This window comes from Bubalus kerabau, chromosome 2 (assembly GCF_029407905.1).
Source record: "Bubalus kerabau isolate K-KA32 ecotype Philippines breed swamp buffalo chromosome 2, PCC_UOA_SB_1v2, whole genome shotgun sequence".
Taxonomy (NCBI): domain Eukaryota; kingdom Metazoa; phylum Chordata; class Mammalia; order Artiodactyla; family Bovidae; genus Bubalus; species Bubalus kerabau.
The window spans coordinates 29,381,846-29,400,268 of record NC_073625.1 but is presented as its reverse complement, the minus strand read 5'-3'; the positions used below and the strand labels follow the sequence as shown (position 1 = coordinate 29,400,268).

The 18,423-nt window shown below is 41.1% G+C and overlaps 1 protein-coding gene across 5 annotated transcripts in view; it reads left to right on the top strand.

Moving 5' to 3' along the window:
- The window catches only part of FAM149A (family with sequence similarity 149 member A), a 40,648-nt gene that overhangs the window by 3,204 nt on the left and 19,021 nt on the right, over nt 1–18,423 (top strand). For all 5 annotated transcript variants that reach the window (XM_055567341.1, XM_055567343.1, XM_055567340.1 and 2 more), the window contains exons 2-3: nt 17,581–17,691; nt 17,988–18,126. Coding sequence is in view for 3 of the 5 variants with exons in the window: in XM_055567340.1 (XP_055423315.1) it covers nt 17,581–17,691; nt 17,988–18,126 (250 nt within the window). In the remaining 2 variants the exon portion in view is untranslated. The remainder of the gene's footprint in view (nt 1–17,580; nt 17,692–17,987; nt 18,127–18,423) is intronic.

The following is an 18,423-nucleotide window of genomic DNA, read 5'->3' as shown; positions in this document are numbered from 1 at the left end:
ATTTGGATGAGTGGCTAGAATCCCTGGAGGAGGGCATGGCAACCCACTCCAGTAGTCTTGCCTGGAGAATCCTCACAAAATCCTCACAAAAGAAGAGCCTGCCAGGCTATAGTCCATAGGGTCTCAAAGATTTGGACAGAAGCAACTGAGCACGCATGCCTGCAAGTGGCTAGAATACGTATGCCTAAGGATTTAGACCTTTGTTATTGGCTACTGGTCCTTAACATTTATGCAATTAATGTTTTATGAGCAAACATATACACAGTGATCTTGAACTCTAGTCTTAGTCCTTTTTCCAGCAGGCACTGAAACATTCAGTAGGGCCAATGAAAGCACTAGTGTGGTTTACTTTCTTGAACATTTTAGTCTATGTTGCTGCTGCTGCTGCTGCTAAGTCGCTTCAATCGTGTCTGACTCTGTGCGACCCCATAGACGGCAGCCCACCAGGCTCCCCCATTACTGGGATTCTCCAGGCAAGAACACTGGAGTGGCTTGCCATAGTCTATGTTAGCATTGTCCAAAAATGCTCAATAGATACTTTTTTGAATAACACTGTATTTGGCACTGTTTACAGTATGCTAATCTGCATTAGCAGAGATATCCAATTGTCCTGAAAGGGCAGACACTGAATTTTATAAAATTGCTTTGAGGAATAATAGGCACAGATACGTGTGTTCAAGGATCTTCCTATTTATGCTTGTTTGTTCTCTCTGTGGAACACCCTACAGCACTTTTGAGTACATTAGTTATTTTTTTTTTCTTTTGCATATACAAATAGTCATATTCCCTTCCTTTCATACCTCATTTTTTTTTTAAATCATGAAATTTACAAAGGGACAAGGGGGAAGAAAAAAAGAAAGAAATCTTTCTTTCGATCTTACAGGCCTTTTGCATCTTAAAATGTATTTTTTCCCTCCTGGACATCTGGTTTGACTATGACACTGAGTAAGAAATAATCCTTCAACAATGGATTTAAATTGCACAACAATTTTCACCTTATCTATTTGTTTTCAGATAGCTGCTGTTAATCATTAGCCCGCTTAACTAATAATAAAACCATATATTTGGTTTTCTCAAGCCAGGTATGTGAAGAATGGAAGGTGGTTAAAGTAGGAATAAGAGAGGGAAGAGGGGGAAAAGCATAACTAAAGAGAATGTAGATACATGTCAAACAAAGGTAAGAAAATCTTGAGAAACAGTTAATCTAATTTTAAGACCACCACTCATTTTTAAAAAAGTCCTCATTCACAATTTATATTTTTTGGAAGATCTATGCATCTTACCTTTGACCTGATTCTGTTCTTGGCCTTTACTAAAATTAAAAATACTGAAATTTCAGTGAGGATATATGCAAACTGTCTTTCAGTTCAGAGCCTTTTTCTTTTTCATTAAGGTGCTGTGTAATAGCATGAGTTTTGATCTCTGATTCATAGATTAAATGAATGACTAGCCCACAGAAGAGGGGTTCGCTCTTTCCAGTGACACGTTTAAACCAGAGGCAGAGGTACTGAGTTTCCTCCTTTACCCCATTCTCCCACACCCCCGGATGTGTGAGCTAGCACTTGTCAACTTCACCTTCATTTCCCTGTGTCTTTGATATACACATTGTCCCTCCTTCACACTGGTTTCCCGTCTCCCCATCCCTCATCACTACCTCCTTTTGCATTTCTGGTTTGATCTATACATTTATCACCTTGTAAATGGACTTACTCTTTCTTTGCGAATAGAAGAACTTCTATCAGTAGATAAGATAGGCAGATCGGCACTGTTGTTTGTGAAGATTGGTAGATTTAAACCTCATATTGTTGGAAGGTATTTCTATCTCTTTTAAGTTATTGCTGATAATATATAGTCATTGCTTTTGTGAGTGGTTGAGTTCCCTTGTTAAAGTCTTTTAAGTATGGAAATATCACAATAGCTGCATGCAGGACTTGTGAACTTGACTGCCAATGAAAAAGAATGCAGGGACTTGTTGAGTCCAGAGCTGGGGTGACTCTTCAGGATTCAGCCAGGAATTGAATGAGTTGAATTCCAATCTCAAACCATTTGCTTGCTGTGTAATTCTGGGCAAGCTCTTCAGTTTCCACCTTGATAAAATGGAGATAATAATGATGCTTTTCTCATACAGATGTTTCAAAAATTCATTGAAATAATATTTTAAGTTCCTAACATAGAGAAATGTGTGTAACCCTGGTGGCTCAGATAGTAAAGAATCCGCCTGCAATGTGGGAGACCTGGGTTTGATCCCTGGGTTGGGAAGATCCCCTGGAGGAGGGCATGGCAACCCACTCCAGTATTCTTAACTGGAGAATTCCATGGGCAGAGGGGTCTGGCGGGCTACACTCCATGGGGTTGCAAAGAATCAGACACGACTGAGTGACCAAGCGCATCTGATTCTTACCTACTTCTTGGCACAGAAATGAAAATAGAAAAGTATGTTTCATTGAAGAATACATACCAGGAGAAGAAAAGAGTGACAAAAATTCATTTATATTTATCATCTTGACTGTAATAAATGGAATCTTTTAGTGCAGTTATTAGGCAGAACAAGTAAGAGCACACTCTAATCTTGCATAATTTTCCCTGTGAAACTTACAGAAGATAAAGGCTACTTTAATTAGTATTGCTACTGTTTGCTGTACAGTATCTAGAAGAAAATGTATTTGCCACCCAGGGATCAAACTTTTAATTTTTAGGGACACTGCAGAGTAACCAGTAGCCTCACAAATCAAATCGTGCATGGCCAATACTTCATATAGCCCTTGCCATTCCTGCTTAGTGATGTGTTCTTTATATGCACATCATATCTTTTTTAAACTATAAACTTTGTCCTGTGACATTTAAGACAGCACACATCCACAAAAGGCATTTAATAAATATTTATTAAATGAATAAATGAAAATATTTCCATTACAATATCCACTTTCGTATGTTCCTAATCTTGTAAAAATCCAGAGGAAATTTAAATGTACATATGTCTTTTTTTACTATGTATTTATTTATGGCTGTGCTGTGTCTTTGTTGCTGCTCAGGCTTTTCTCTAGTTGTGGGGAGCATGGGCTTCTCATCGCAGTGGCTTCTCTTGTTGCAGAGCAGGGGGCTCTAGGCACACAGGCTTCAGTGGTTGCGGCATTTAGGCTCAGTAGTTGTGGCCCACGGGCTTTGTTGCCCTGTGGCATGTGGGATTTTCCCGAACCAGAGATTGAACCAGTGTCCCCTGTATTGCAAAGCAGATTCTTAACCACTAGAGAGCCAAGGAAGCCCTCTTAAAAAAAAAAAAAAGTATTTTTTTGAGTGCACCAGGTCTTAATTGTGGCACGTAGGAGCAGCATCTGTGTTGTGCCATGAAGGATCTGGTTCCCTGACCAGGGACAGAACGCAGGCCCTCTGTGTTGGGAGCTTGGAGTCTGAGCCACTGGACCACCAGGGAAGTCCCTAAATGTCCTTCTTTAAGAATAATTGTCTTGGGCCTCTCTGTTCCATTGTCTTGGAGTTTTCCCAGAGTTGGTAATGCTTTCTGCTGGGACTTTGCATTCCCACAGGGATGAATTGTGTGCTCAGCAGACAATTGTCATTTGACTATTACTTTCTATTACAGTCAGATGACCATAAATTTCATTAAAAAATAGTAATGAACCTGACTTGGGCATTCATGCCTCGCATTTGCTTAAACCCAAGAAAAGAATTTTGTTCTTAATGTCTTATACTGTAGGTTTTTAAGCTTTAAATTATCTTCTTTATTACTTTGAAGGCTCAAAAAACTGAACTTGAGCTATTATGTTCTTCTGCTGTGTATTTAAAAGACACATATTAAACCTTTTCTAATGTAATAGCTAATGTAATATAATAGCTAATGTGTGTGTAACACTTGGCATGCTAGCAGTTATCGGTTACCACTCCATGAAAAGTACAGAAAGTAAGAACAAATTCCTGGTGGTCCAGGACTCTGTGCTTTCAGTGAAGGGGGCATTAGTTTGATTCTTGGTCAGGGAACTAAGATCCTGAATGCCATGGGGTATGACAAAAAAAAAAAATAAATAAATAATTTTTAAAGGACATCAAACTCCTTACCAAATTATATTATATAAAAAATAATAACCTTTGGAAAAAAAGAAAGAATGAGAGAATAAATGTTTAGAAAAGTTTTTAGCAACTGACAGAGTAACATTATGTCTATTGACTGATAAAACTTTTGGACTTTGTATTTTGTGCATCTTTTTTTCCATTTTGCTTTCTAATAATTTATTTTTATTATACTTAAAAGTTATAACATCCACAGTGAAGAGGAAAGAAAAATTTAATAGTCAGACTACACATTAGTCCTTGGGGTTGCAAAGAGGTTGCAAAGAGTTAGACACACACAGCTTGGTGAGTAAGCCTGTAGCACGTGTTAGCCTGAGAAGCACTGAAGCAGACTTTACTTAAACACTTGTAAACCACAATGAACAGCAAATTTCAGGACACCGAGAGAAAAAAACAGCCAGATGACCACACTAGCATTTTACTCTTCCTAAAATACAGGGCTAAGCAATGTTTGAACAGTATCCTCTGATTAAAGAAGACATTCTTTAAATGATTGTTCAAATAATCTAGAGTCAAGAATATGCTCTTGTCACAAAGTTTTTGGGAGCCCTGGCTGTGGGGATATAACCTGTGGCCAGAAGGAGGAGGTTTCTCACAGTTAATGCATTTTTTTTTTCAAGTTTTACACCAATGCTGTATCCCATCAGAGCTCGTTCACAGCCCTTGGTGGCTGTTGTTTCTCTCATAAGGCATAACTTGCAAGTACAGATAATGTGTTTTTTTGTTTCTAAAGGAACTTTTAAGAGGAAATTTACAGACATGATCTGCTTTCTTCTCTTATTGCCAATTTGTAGTCTCTTTGGAAGAATCCCTGACTTACCAGTAATAAATGATCAGGTGTATTAATCCCTTCTGAATTGCACAGGAGGGAATCATGTCCCATAGGAGGGAATTCTATGACCCATTAAGTTTTTTTAAGTTTAATTTTAAGTTTAATTTACATTTGAAACTCACTTTCTTCCCCTGGTGGAAATGAAAGCCCAGTTATCTGGGATTGCTCTCATCTTTATCTTAGACTTGAGCCTCATTCTGGGGGCTTTGATAAGACCAGGGCATTCATCAGTGGGGAAGGAGCCCACTTGTTCTTTAATAACCTCTGTTGCTGCTGAATATACTGAGATATCCATAATCTTGTCCTTCATAATAACCCAGGTCCCATGCCTTTATCCACAAAGGCCCTTCCAGTTAGGGGTCTCCCCGCTTAATTCTGTGGTACTTCTGGGAGGCCCTGGGGGCAGCCCACTGCTCTTATACCAACGTTCTCCGTCACAGGACTTCCAGGAAGATGCCAACCCACAGCATACAGCCTTTCTCTGGGGTTCTACCAGCCAACCTGGCCTGTGTACAAGGATCAGTGCCCTCTGATCCCTTACCTCGTAACATCATCGGTCAGCCTCTGTTGCCCCTGAGGTCTGCATTTTGTGCTTCTGCGTCAGTTTCCTGAAGGACATCCTCTAGAACTCCCTGGTGCTGAAAGGCTGATTCAGGGCTCCACTGGCCCATGGGAATAAGAAAAGAAGCACTTTTCCAATGATGGGCTCGATAGAGTTCCGCCCTCATTAACTTCCTGGCCAGGCATCTTCCTTATGGTACAGTGTTTCACTGGTTTAAAACATTAGTTTTGTGACTGTTTCTCAAATATGTATTATTCTATGGAGCCAAGGTTTGTAGCCTAATGACTAGTATTTCCTTGTCTACCAGGTACCAAATGCTGTGTGCATATTCTATAGTCATTATCATGAATCCCCAGAACACACACACAAGGAAGGAATTTTATTTTCATTTACATATGAAGAAATTGAGGTTCAGAAAGGATTATAAATGGTCTCATTCAGATGGTTAATATGTGGAAATGAAAGATTCAAATTCACACAGTCAATTTTTATCACCCACGCTTACGTGTAGCCAAGTTTTTTTAAAAGAATTAAGATGGTAATAAGGATTAAAATCTACTTCTAAGGAAATTGTAGCATTTTTTCTGAAACAAACTGACTCTAGGAAATTGTACTCTTTCCGATAAGAATTAGTTTGAAAATAAAAATCATGTTAATAAGTAATCTAAAATTATCTTTCTCAAAATAATATTCCTAGTAATACTATAAGGAGACAAAAATTAAAGCGTACTTTTGTCCACTTTGAGGCACAAATAACAAATGATTTTTATTATAAAGCTAGAATTTCTTTAAAGCATTTCCTTTCTTTAAAGCAAAACTATTGTCATCTTTCTTTTACTTTATTATGTATGTGTTTCACATAAATTATTTTGTGTATATTTAATAGTAAATCAAATATTTTATTTGTACAAGTAAGGCAGATAATTAGCAAGCATTGTCTTACTGGGGAAAAATAACAGGAGAAGCAATTAGATATGCCTTTGCTAAAGGGAAAACGTACACATTAGCATTCTCTTAATTAGCCGTTTCACTTAAGGGTTTAGAAGAAGCCTTATATTAATAATTAAATATTGACAACTGTAAAGATATGGGAATGGAGGTGAAAGGGATAGTCTTGATAAAACTCTATTTTTTAATTTCTAATTTAATTTAATTTTTGGCTGCACCATCCAGCCTTGCAGGGTCTTAGCTCCCCTACCAAGAATCAAACCCAGGCCCTCTACAGTTAGAGCACAGGGTCCTAACCACTGGACCACCTGGGAATTCCCTACTCTATTTTTTTTTTTTTAACTTTACAATATTGTATTGGTTTTGCCAAATATCAAAATGAATCCGCCACAGGTATACATGTGTTCCCCATCCTGAACCCTCCTCCCTCCTCCCTCCCCATACCATCCCTCTGGGTCATCCCAGTGCACCAGCCCCAAAAATGTTAATTACTGATAAAATTAGTCCTAAATTTCTTGGTTCAGATTTCACACAACTGAGACCGAGGTAAAGGACGATGATTTTAGGTGAGATGTGAGTAAGAAGAACTTGTTCTTTTGCTTACAAAACAGACTCAGAGACTTTGAGAACAGGCTTATATTTGCAGGGGATTGGGGGGAGGAAGGATGCGGAAGGGATAGGTAGGGAGCTTGAGATGGACTTGTACACACTGCTTTATTTAAAATGGATAACCAGCAAGGACCTACAGTATAGTATAGGGAACTCTTCTCAATGTTATGCAGAAAGCTGGATAGGAGGGGAGTTTGGGGGAGAATGGATACATGTGTATGTACGGCTGAGTCTCTTCACTGTTCACCTGAAATTATCACAACATTGTTAATCGGCTATACCCCAATATAAAAGGTTGACATTAACACATGTAATAGGCAGTTGACTAAAATAAAAGCAAAGCAAAAAAAGTTAAAAAATGTTTCTCCATAGAAAATTTGTATAGTAATGTTATCTTCAACAGTAACTCAGCTCAGTGTTATAAAAAACAAAAACAACACAACCCTCTGGGACACCTTACTACATAGTACCTTTTTTTTTTTTTTTTCCTTTTTATAATGAGGAAAATGTGCTTTTACCTTTATTTTAGCCAAGGATTGACGTGTGCTTAATGGAAATGTGTCTTAATGTTTCAGAGTTCGTGATTCTTGTGAATTCAAAGTCAATATGAAATTCAGTTTAGGAATGCAGCACTTTTCTTTACCATTTAATTATTTAATGTTGCTCTTTTGCTTAACATGGACACTTTGAGTTTAGCATCGTGTGTCTGTGTGTGTGTGTGTGAACTCCAAATACATATAAGCCATCTACTTGTCCCTGTTGGAAACCTCTGTTTTTGCCTCAAACTGATTACAAAGCAGCAGGCAATCTTGTTTTCACCATTAAGTACCAATGAATTGTTCTTGCATTAAAGAATTGCAGGAGGGACGGGGGACTTCCCTGGTAGTCCACTGATTCATCCTCCAAGCTGCCAGTGCAGGGAGTGAGGGTTCCATCCCTGGTCAGGGAACTAAGATCCCTCATGCCATTCAGTGTAGCCAAAAGATTAGGGGAAAAAAAGAAGAATTAGGGATAAAATGTGTATTTTACTGAAGATTCCCTTGGGAGATGAATGGAGATTTGTATCACACGTTGTACAATATTTCAGTGCAAAAATTTCCTTCATTCTACTTCCAACAGTGACAAACTAGGTTGTTTTAGGAAAACCACCACCTGAGTGCATGTAGAAGAGCTGGAGAATAAATTTTAAAAAGCCACTGAAGTTTTGGTAAACTGGAAATAGACCAGCCTCATAGGAACCGAAACCCAGCTTTAAATCTTCTTAATTCCTGATTGGATTTAGATGATTTGAATTTGCTGGAGCTCCTAGCCCTGTCTGCTGTAAGAACCAAATTTAATCCCCTCTGTATTTAAGATTATAGCAACAACTGTATATTGTTCATCAAAGACACAGTTTATATATAAGAATATAGAAATATTGAATATAAATGTTTATGGATGAAGAGTTTGTACATGCAATTGCTAATGAAAAGAAACACACTTATTTCCACAGCAGAGAAATAGTAATATTAATCATCTGACAAATTATGCTGGTACAATATTTTCCAGTTTAGACTGCTTTTTAATAAAGGATTACCTTTTCTATACAAAAAAGTAGTCACCTTTGGGGTTGTTACGAGGTTTGGGAGTAAGGTATGTAGGTCCCTGACCTAATTACCTGCCAAGGTGAAAGCAGCATCCATGGAGGGTGTCTGTGAGATGACACTTGGTGTTAACTGCACAGACTAGATATTGTTCACTGAAACAGTGATTTCTGATTTAACCAGGTCCTATATCTGTGGTGGTGGTGGTAGTTTAGTCACTAAGTCATGTCCAGCTCTTGCAACCCCATGGACTGTAGCCCACCAGGCTCCTCTGTCCATGGGATTCTCCAGGCGAGAATACTGGAGTGGGTTGCCATTTCTTTCTTCAGGGGATCTTCCTGACCCAGGAATCAAACCTGGGTCTCCTGCATTGCAGGCAGATGATTTACTGACTGAGCTATGAGGGAAGCCTATATCTGTACTATAATGAAAATTCACTAAACCTTGCAAAAGCATTGTTGTTCATTCACTCATCCATGTCCCACTCTTTGTGACCCCATGGACTGCAGCACACCAGGCTTTCCTGTCCTTCACTATTTTCCAGGGTTTGCTCAAACTCATGTCCATTGAGTTGGTGATGCCAGTCCATTCATCTCAACCTCTGTTGTCCCCTTCTTCCCCTGCCTTCAGTCTTTCCCAGCATCAAGGTCTTTTACAGGGGGTCATCTCTTTGCATCAGATGGCTAAAGTATTGGAGCTTCAGCTCCAGTATCACTCCTTCCAATGAATATTCAGGACTGATTTCCTCTAGGATGGACTGGTTGGATCTCCTTGCAGTCCAAGGGACTCTCAAGAGTCTTCTCCAACACTGGTCTTCTCTAACAGTTCAAAAGTATCAGTTCTTTGGTGCTCAGCCTTCTTCATGGTCCAGCTCTCACATCCATGCACAACTCCTGGAAAAACCATAGCTTTGACTAGACAGACCTTTGTTGGCAAAGTAATTTTTCTCCTTTTTAATACGCTACATTTGTCATAGCTTTTCTTCCAAGGAGCAAGTGTCTTTTAATTTCATGGCTGTAGTCACCATCTGCAGTGATTTTGGAGCCCAAGAAAATAGTCTGTCACTGTTTCCATTGTTTCCCCATCTATTTACCATAAAGTGATGGGACCAGATGCCATGATCTTAGTTTTTGGAATGTTGGGTTATAAGCCAGCCTTTCACTCTCCTCTCTCACTTTCATCAAAAGGCTCTTTAGTTCCTCTTTGCTTTCGGCCATAGGTGGTGTCATCTGCATATCTGAGGTTATTGATATTTCACCTGGCAATCTTGATTCCAGCTTGTGCTTAATCCAGTCTAGCATTTTTCATGATGTACTCTGCATATAAATTAAATAAGCAGGGTGACAATATACAGCCTTGGTATACTCCTTTACCAATTTTGAACCAGTCCATATTCCATGTCCGGTTCTAACTGTTGCTTCTTGACCTGCATACAGATTTCTCAGGAGGCATGTAAGGTGGTCTGGTATTCCCATCTCTTTCAGAATTTTCCAGTTTGTTGTGAGCCACATAGTCAAAGGCTTCAGCATAGTCAATGAAGCAGAAGTAGATATCCTTCTGGAATTCTCTTGCTTTTTCTATGATCCAACGGATGTTGTCAATTTGATCTTTGACTCCTTTGACTTTTCTAAATCCAGCTTGTACATCTGGAAGTTCTCAATTCACATACTGTTGAAGACTAGCTTGAAGGATTTTGAACATTACTTTGCTGCTGCTGCTAAGTCGCTTCAGTCATGTCCGACTCTGTGCGACCCCATAGAGGGCAGCCCACCAGGCTCCCCCATCCCTGGGATTCTCCAGGCAAGAACACTGGAGTGGGTTGCCATTTCCTTCTGCAATGAATGAAAGTGAAAAGTGAAAATGAAGTCGCTCAGTCATGTCTGACTCTTAGCAACCCCATGGACTGCAGCCTACCAGGCTCCTCTGTCCATGGGATTTTCCAGGCAAGAGTACTGGAGTGGGGTGCCATTGCCTTCTCCTATTACTTTGCTAGCATGTGAAATGAGTGCAGTTGTGCGATAGTTTGAACATGCTAGGCCTTGCCCTTCTTTGGGACTGGAATGAAAACTGACCTTTTCCAGTTCTATGGCCACTGCTGAGTTTTCCAAATTTGCTGGCATATTATGCGTAGCACTTTAACAGCATCATTTTTTAGGATTTGAAATAGCTCAGCTGGAATTTCACCACTTCCACTACCTTTGTTCGTAGTGATTTTTTTTCTAAGGCCCACTTGACTTCGCACTGCAGAGTGTCTGGCTCCAGGTGAGTGATCACACCATCATGGTTATTTGGGTCATGAAGATCTTTTGTGTATAGTTCTTCTGTGTATTTTTGCAACCTCTTCTTAATCTCTTCTGCTTCTTTTCGGTCTGTACTCTTTCTGTCTTTCACTTTGCCCATCTTGTATGAAATGTTCCTTTGGTATCTCTAATTTTCTTGAAGGGATCTCTAGTCTTTCCCTTTCTATTGTTTTCCTCATTTTCTTATGCAAAACATAATAGAATTAAAATGTAATTGGGCATGGTTTTCAAAGTGCAAAAAGAGTGCCATCTAGTGCTTATGTGGCAGTATTGCATGTAAACAATTCAGTTTTAAGGACTTTGCTCCCATAATTGTGGAGGTGGTGGTAAATCCAGTACCTGCAGGGCAGATCAGAGGGCTAAAGACCCAGGGGAGAATTTTAGTTGCAGTTCAAGTCCAAAGGCAGTCTGCTGGCAGAGCTGTTTCTTGGTCTTCAGAGCCAGAGGACATGCTCCCAAGGAGGAGGCTCCTCATCCTCACTTGGCCAGGACTGGGGTGATGACATTTTAGGGGACTCTTGAGAGGCCTGAGTGTACTGGGCATGTGAGAGGGATAGAGACTCAAAGAGGATGTTGGCAGGGTAAAGAAGTCTGCAGATTCTTTTACCCCTTTCCTGCTGAGAGAGGCATTCTATTTTCCAGCAGGAGGAATAGATGGGCTTCTTTATACCTGCTCAGGGTTAGAAGGCCTCGTATCTAACAGGAGAATGGATGGCCAGGGCAGGCCGCATCCCCTTTATTCATTGTGATTATTAAGAACTTCTTAGTGGGAGAGGGCACACCCCAGGTAGTGCCCACCTTTGGACATCTTGCTTTGACAATGTATCTTACTTCAACCAACTCACTCTTGTTTCTTTTGGTTTATGAAAAGAGTGGCTTGGCCACTTGGCTGTCTCACAGCATAGCCCCCGGTGACTCTCATCTTGGTGTAATTGTATGAGTTCAAGACTGAAACAAGCATATATTCATAAACCAAAACAAGGTGTATGAGAGAAAGCATCTGAAGATGGAGACACAAGACCGCACAGGAAGTGAATCTGGGTGCCTAATGAGACCTAGTGCTGTGTGTGTGTATGTGTGTGTGAGAGAGAGAGTGTGTGTGTGTGTGTGCACACTGCAGGATCTTGGAACTCCAAGGAGTGTAGCCCGCTAGGCTCCTCTATTCATGGCATTCTCCAGACAAGGATACTGGAATGCGTTGTCATTTCCTACTCTAGGGGATCTTCCCCACCCGGGGATCAAACCCCCCTCTCCTGCTGTTTCCTGCATTGGCAGGCAGATTCTTCACCATTGAGCCACCTGGGAAGCCCAATGAGACCTAGAGTCCCTGTAAATCAGATTAGCATCTTGCCTTTACCAGGCTGAGACTTCACTTTTTATTACACCTCCCTCTACTTACCCTCATCCCCACTAGGAATCCTTTGACGCGAGGAGGGGGCTTGGTGAAATGGTTCCGTATTCCTCCTGTTGACTAAAATTCTATTTTTAAAGGTTAAGAATGGCAGACACATGTCTGGGCAGACCCCGGTGAAGGGGGTGCGAAGGTCAGATCGGTGCGCACTGGAGGCGCCGAGAGGGCAGTGGAGCGGTGGACGCCTGCGGTCAAAGCTCAGGGCACTGGATTGTGAAAGGTGGCCCCTGGCAGCGGGAAGGGGGCACGCGTGCTCTTCCAGGGAGAGGGGGCGCGACCGAGGCCCTGAGCGCCTGGTAGGAGCAGGGAGCGCTGCGAGTCTCTGGAAGACGCGGGACGCAGCCAGGGAACCAGCCTCCGGCGCTGCCCGACCTCAGCGAGGGGCGCGGCAGCCACGGAGGCGGAGGGGAGGGCGGGCGCGGGCCTGGAGGCGTCGCCCTGCCGCACTGGAATCTGGATGGAGGAGTCGGAGGGGGAGTAGCGCCGGGCGCCGGGCGATCGCAGTGCCCATGGACCGCGCTGCCTGGGCCCGGAGCGCCCCTGGCCGCAGCCCTAGAGACTCGCGGTTCCCGGCAGCGCTGCGGAGGCACATGCAGGGCTAGCGGGCCGGGGCGCAGAGCTGGGCGGCCGGGGACCCCCCGCCCCCGGGGCGCGGGGGCGCCGCCTGCAGGGCGCGGGCGCGGGTTGGCAGCGCCCAGCGGTGCCCAGGCCTCTGGGCTCCGGGCCCGGCCCACAGGACGCAAGCCCAGGCCTGGGGCTGATGGTGATTGGGTAAGTCCTGATCTGGGAAGGTAGGAGGCATGAACTTGCCTCCGTATAGATAGCATTTTTGTGCCATGCTCTTGGTCCCCACCCCCCCCCAACACCACTGCTTGCAAAGCCAGAATCCATCTGGTCTGTTCCCCGGCATCCATTCATGAAATCTCGTGCTGACATCATCCGGCCTCCTGGAGCCAAGATGCTCGCTTGGTCTGACGAGCATTCGTGGCGTCTGAGATAACTTTTCATCAGTCCCGAGGGCAGAGAGCCTCAGTTGCTTCTAGGATGTGCTTGTGTAAATCAGGGTTTACCATCCTGCATTCCAGCCCATTCACGTTTCAGACAGTCTTTTAAAGCAGAAATACACATTTTGAAAGCTGCGGTTACTGATTACTAATTGAATTTCTGTAGAGCAAAGTGACAGAGGTTTGTGGGCTATCGAGGGCTTTTTTTTTTTTTTTTTCCTTTCTGCTGTGGGGCGCTTGTAGGATATCCGCTCGCCAACCCAGGACGGAACCCCGGCCTGGCAGTCTAAGTCCAGTTAACTGGACTGCCAGGAAACTCCCAAGAGGCAGCTTTAAAAAAAAAAAAAAAAAAGTCGATTATCTAGTCGTTTCCTTGACCTGGAATAGAGTGACTCAAGGAGATAGAGTGCATGTGCATGCTAAGTCACTGAAGTCGTGTTCGACTCTTTGCAACCCGGTGGACTATAGCCGTCCAGGCTCCTCTGTCCATGAGATTCTCCAGGCAAGAATCCTGGAGTGGGTTTCCATGCCCTTCTCCAAGGGATCTTCCCAAACCTTAGCCTTAATTTAACTTTCATGTAGCAACCAATTAGTGCAGTGGAGTTCAGTGATTGCCCTTCAGTCTGCCCTAAGACCCAGATCCTGTGCCCAGATCAACAGCCTTAAATGTAGTGACTAGTGGCATTTTATTATTTCTAAAATTTAAACAGAATGGACAGGAAATAGTGTAAAATGCTTATATGTCTGTGCATCACATAATACAAGCTTACTAGACATGTCACCGCTTTAAGTTTTAAGATATTTATAAGACATACTTTAAGTTGTGTATACTTTCCTAGACTCTCTAAATGACGGAGGAGTTGACAGTTTACAGGATATTAAAGATGCTCAATATTATGTCTGATATAACTACAGTACATGGTTAGAGGCCAGAGAAACCACAAGGTTCAAAATAAACTGTAAAAAGAAACATGGCCAGTTTTATGTGTTTTATCCTTCATTCACCACATCAGTAACTTGTGGTTCCTGGAGAGACATGCAGATTAGATGGCCTGGGTCCCAGGACCAGCTCCAACCCTCTCTTCTTCATGACTTTGAGCAGTCATTGAGTTTGTTGGGCTCAAATTCCTCTTTAGAATTCCTTTGAACTTTGTGATCAAATGTATTTGCTGTTCAACTGAACTCTGATGTTGAACTCTGATGTATTTCCCACAGAAATACAGTGGTTTCAGAGAAGAGGAGGCAGGGAAGAGGTGAGGAGAAAGGAGTTAGAAGTGGTGTGGAGGTAGCTAGCATTTTCAGGCTTCTGTTTTCCAGCTATCTGCCCCCTCCCAGCATCCGTGCATCTTTCAGTCCTCCTGTCCTCAACTACACTTTGATGTGAGTAGGAATGCTGATCTGAGCAAGAATATGGTGTGATGTGAAGAGAGGGGTTCCTTCTTCAATTTGTAAACAGCTTTCTTCTTAGTTTGAAAAGATATCCCCTTGCTCCCTTAGAAAAAGGGTGAATTTTTTGAAAGAAGAAATTACTGTTCATTGAAAACAAAGCAGACTGGCATGAGTCTGATTAATGACTTTAACTTTCAATTGCAGAAAAGGCAGAGGAAGAGCTCAAAATGAGAAAGGTGGACTTGAGTGCATTAGGTGCTTCATAAATAGTCATTTTTGGAGATAGCAGCTATGCTAAGAACTGTGAATCTTCTTTCTTTATAAAGGATAAAGAATTCTCCAGCAATATCTTGGATGTGGAGGATACTTTCATTTTGCATTAAACAGAAACATTCAGAGTGATTAGAGGGCCAAAGTATGCTCTTTGTTTGAGGTACTAATTTAATATCTCACTAGGGATCCTTTCAGCAAACAGAGAGCATCTCTAAGTGAAAGGAAGTATTTTGGGTGCTCTAGATGGAAAATATTAATAAGGTATCAGGATCATCCCAATAAGAAACTTAAGTAGGGGCTTCCCTGGTGGTCCAGTGGCTAAGACTCCACACTCCGAGTGCGAAGGGCTGGTTTCAATCCCTGGTTGGGGAATTAGATCCCACATGCCTCAACTTAAGAGTTCGCATGCCACAACTAAAGATCCCACGTGCCCCAACTAAGGCCTGGTGGAGCCAAATAAATAAATATAAATATTTTTAAAAACTAAAGTACCAAGACAGATGTATAATAGGAAATGCTGGGAAAAGTGAAATAAAATAAGAACACGGTGTTTTCATTGAGTGGCATATGCCAACAAAGTAGTGATTTATCTGGCCTGATTATGTAGACACTTTACATACTCATCTAGTTTAAGTCTCACAACAACTGGAAAAATAACTTGGTCAAGCACACAGGCTTGTCAGTGCCTGGGCAAGATTTGAATCCATGCTATTTTATTCTATAGATATTACCAAAGAATAATATTTTATCTAATTTACCACCCTGGTGTTTAAAATTCTTTCTCAATAACAAGCAAATTAACTTATATATGAGTATATATTTTATAATACTCAAAGCAGATGTATTTGATACAATTTTTTATTGTCTCATGTCATAAGTATTTTTATGTTTATCTAGAGTTATAGAGTCATGTTGACATGACTGGATAAGGTTATAAGTAAGGCAGTATGTTAGTATAAAAGCTTGTCTATATTCTTTTCTCCATTACTCTTTCTTTAACAGCTTTGTTCTTAAGATTGTTTGCTTGTACTTATGACTATTAAACAAGAAAGGGAGGGGAAAAAATCCTATAATTCTGTTATTCTCCCTTGTAAATATATATATGATTGCTCACTTTTGTGTAGTAATAACTACACAAAGTAATAGTTGCTGCTGCTAAGTCGCTTCAGTCGTGTCCGACTCGGTGCAACCCCATAGACGGCAGCCCACCAGACTCCTCTGTCCCTGGGATTCTCTAGGCAAGAATACTGGAGTGGGTTGCCATTTCCTTCAGTAATAGTAATTAAAAGTAATAGTAATTAACTTGTTAAAAATTCTCCTTGTTGTAGAGTTCTTTAGTATATAACAAAGGGTAAAACTGATCCTCATATTAATAGTTTTTAAAACTCCATTTACATTCAGAAACACAAGTGTTGAAAATTACATACCATTTATTTGAAAAGCAAATTTTTAAATGAATGCTAGAGTGGTGTCCCTGTTAGAAAATGGACTGTTTTCCTCAAATAACTACCATATCTAAAGTTAATATAAAACATGTGGGAAAATACGATTTTGATAAAAGAACAGAAGTAGTTTACTGTTACAAAGGTATTTTGATTAGAGGGAAGTAAATGTTTTAAGAGGTTCATTGAAAGGACATTTTAATGATTAACACTAACTGGACTACACCAGCCAGGTTTAATGCCATATTTAAAATTGAGAGATTTCTTCTGTTTTAGTTTTCCATTACTTTTAATATTTTAAAACTTTTTTTTTTTTTTTTTGGTATAAGGCTGGTTGGCTTTTGCAAGCCCAAGGGCGCCTGGGGTCAAGGAATACCTGGGACCTGAAATCCAGTTCACATTTCCATCACCAAGTTTTGGAGCGAGGCTCTGTTCACCTAGGTTTGGGGCAACCTTTAGACCAATCTGGTTGAGTCACAAGAAGTTGCTTTTTCCTAGTTTATGTAACAGTGCATATAGGTTAATAACAACCTTGATTTTTTTAAATTAATTAATTAATTTTCAGTTCCGTTCAGTTGCTCAGTCGTGTCCGACTCTTTGTGACCCCATGAATCGCAGCACACCAGGCCTCCCTGTCCATCACCAACTCCTGGAGTTCACTCAAACTCACGTCCATCGAGTCGGTGATGCCATCCAGCCATCTCATACTCTGTCGTCCCCTTTTCCTCCTGCCCCCAATCCCTACCAACATCAGAGTCTTTTCCAATGAGTCAACTCTTCGCATGAGATGGCCAAAGTACTGGAGTTTCAGCTTTAGCATCATTTGGAGGCTAATTACTTTACAAAATAGTGGTGGTTTTTGCATACATCAACATGAATCAGCCATAGGTGCGCGTGTCCCCCCATCCTGAACCTCCCTTCCACCTCCCTCCCCACTGCACAACCTTGATTTTAAGAAAAATAAAAATGGTAGGGAACTAAGCCTCAGTGTCTTGAGGTGTGTGTGGGGTGTGTGTGCTCATACATGTGTGTATTTTAGGGAGACATGATGGGAAGAGAGGGTCAACTCTATATGAAAGGAAATTTTAAATGTCTTAATGAATGAACTTTTCTTACAGTTACTTTTCATATTTTATTTTTTCAGAAGAGGACTGTCAGAAGGATCTGGAAAGCAGAGTTTCACTGTGAAAAGCAAAGATCCTTTACCTACCCATTTTACAAAAAATGTACAGAAAGCCATTGCTAAATACAGTCGGTAAGAATTAGCCTTTAAATGCTTCTGATCACAAAATCAAAACTTGCCTGAATGAATATGGGAAACAGAATCACTGATGGGCCATGGATTTCTCCAAGGTGAAAAAAAATAAAACGCTTTATTTTTAGCCAAGTGAAATGTTACACTGCATAAATCTTTTAAAATCAGTGTACTGTGAAAATTAACCAGTATATTTAAAGAAAAAAGAGGAAGTAAGCTCAGAGAGGTGAAGCCGCTTCCCAGTAAAACCTGTTTCCAGTAACTGTCGTTTATGTTACTTATATTTCTTCCTGCAGGGAATCTGTGTCATCATTTTCATCAAGTGGGAGCCCCACGCCTACAGAAGCCCCCAACTCCTGGTCTGGGTCTGGGACACAGAGTTCAACAACTGGTTTATCTACGGAGAGGAGCTCCATTTACTCCTGGAGAGATGATGTATGTCTCACAAAATTTTGGATAATCTCATGGTTACAATTCATAACGATGATCTGCTTTCTTATTTTTTTTTAAGTTTTTACCAAATTAAAATCTTTACCTGGTCCACTTGTACATACACATAAATATTAAAGCACTGATATGTCACACATAAAACTGAAAATACAGGCACTCTTAAGAAAAATTAAAAAGCTCCCATAACCACACAATCCAGAATCTTAGCTGTTGATAGTTCGGTTTTTCCCACCTCCAAACCCCCCATCAGGTTGTTATATATGATTTCTTGCATAAATATCT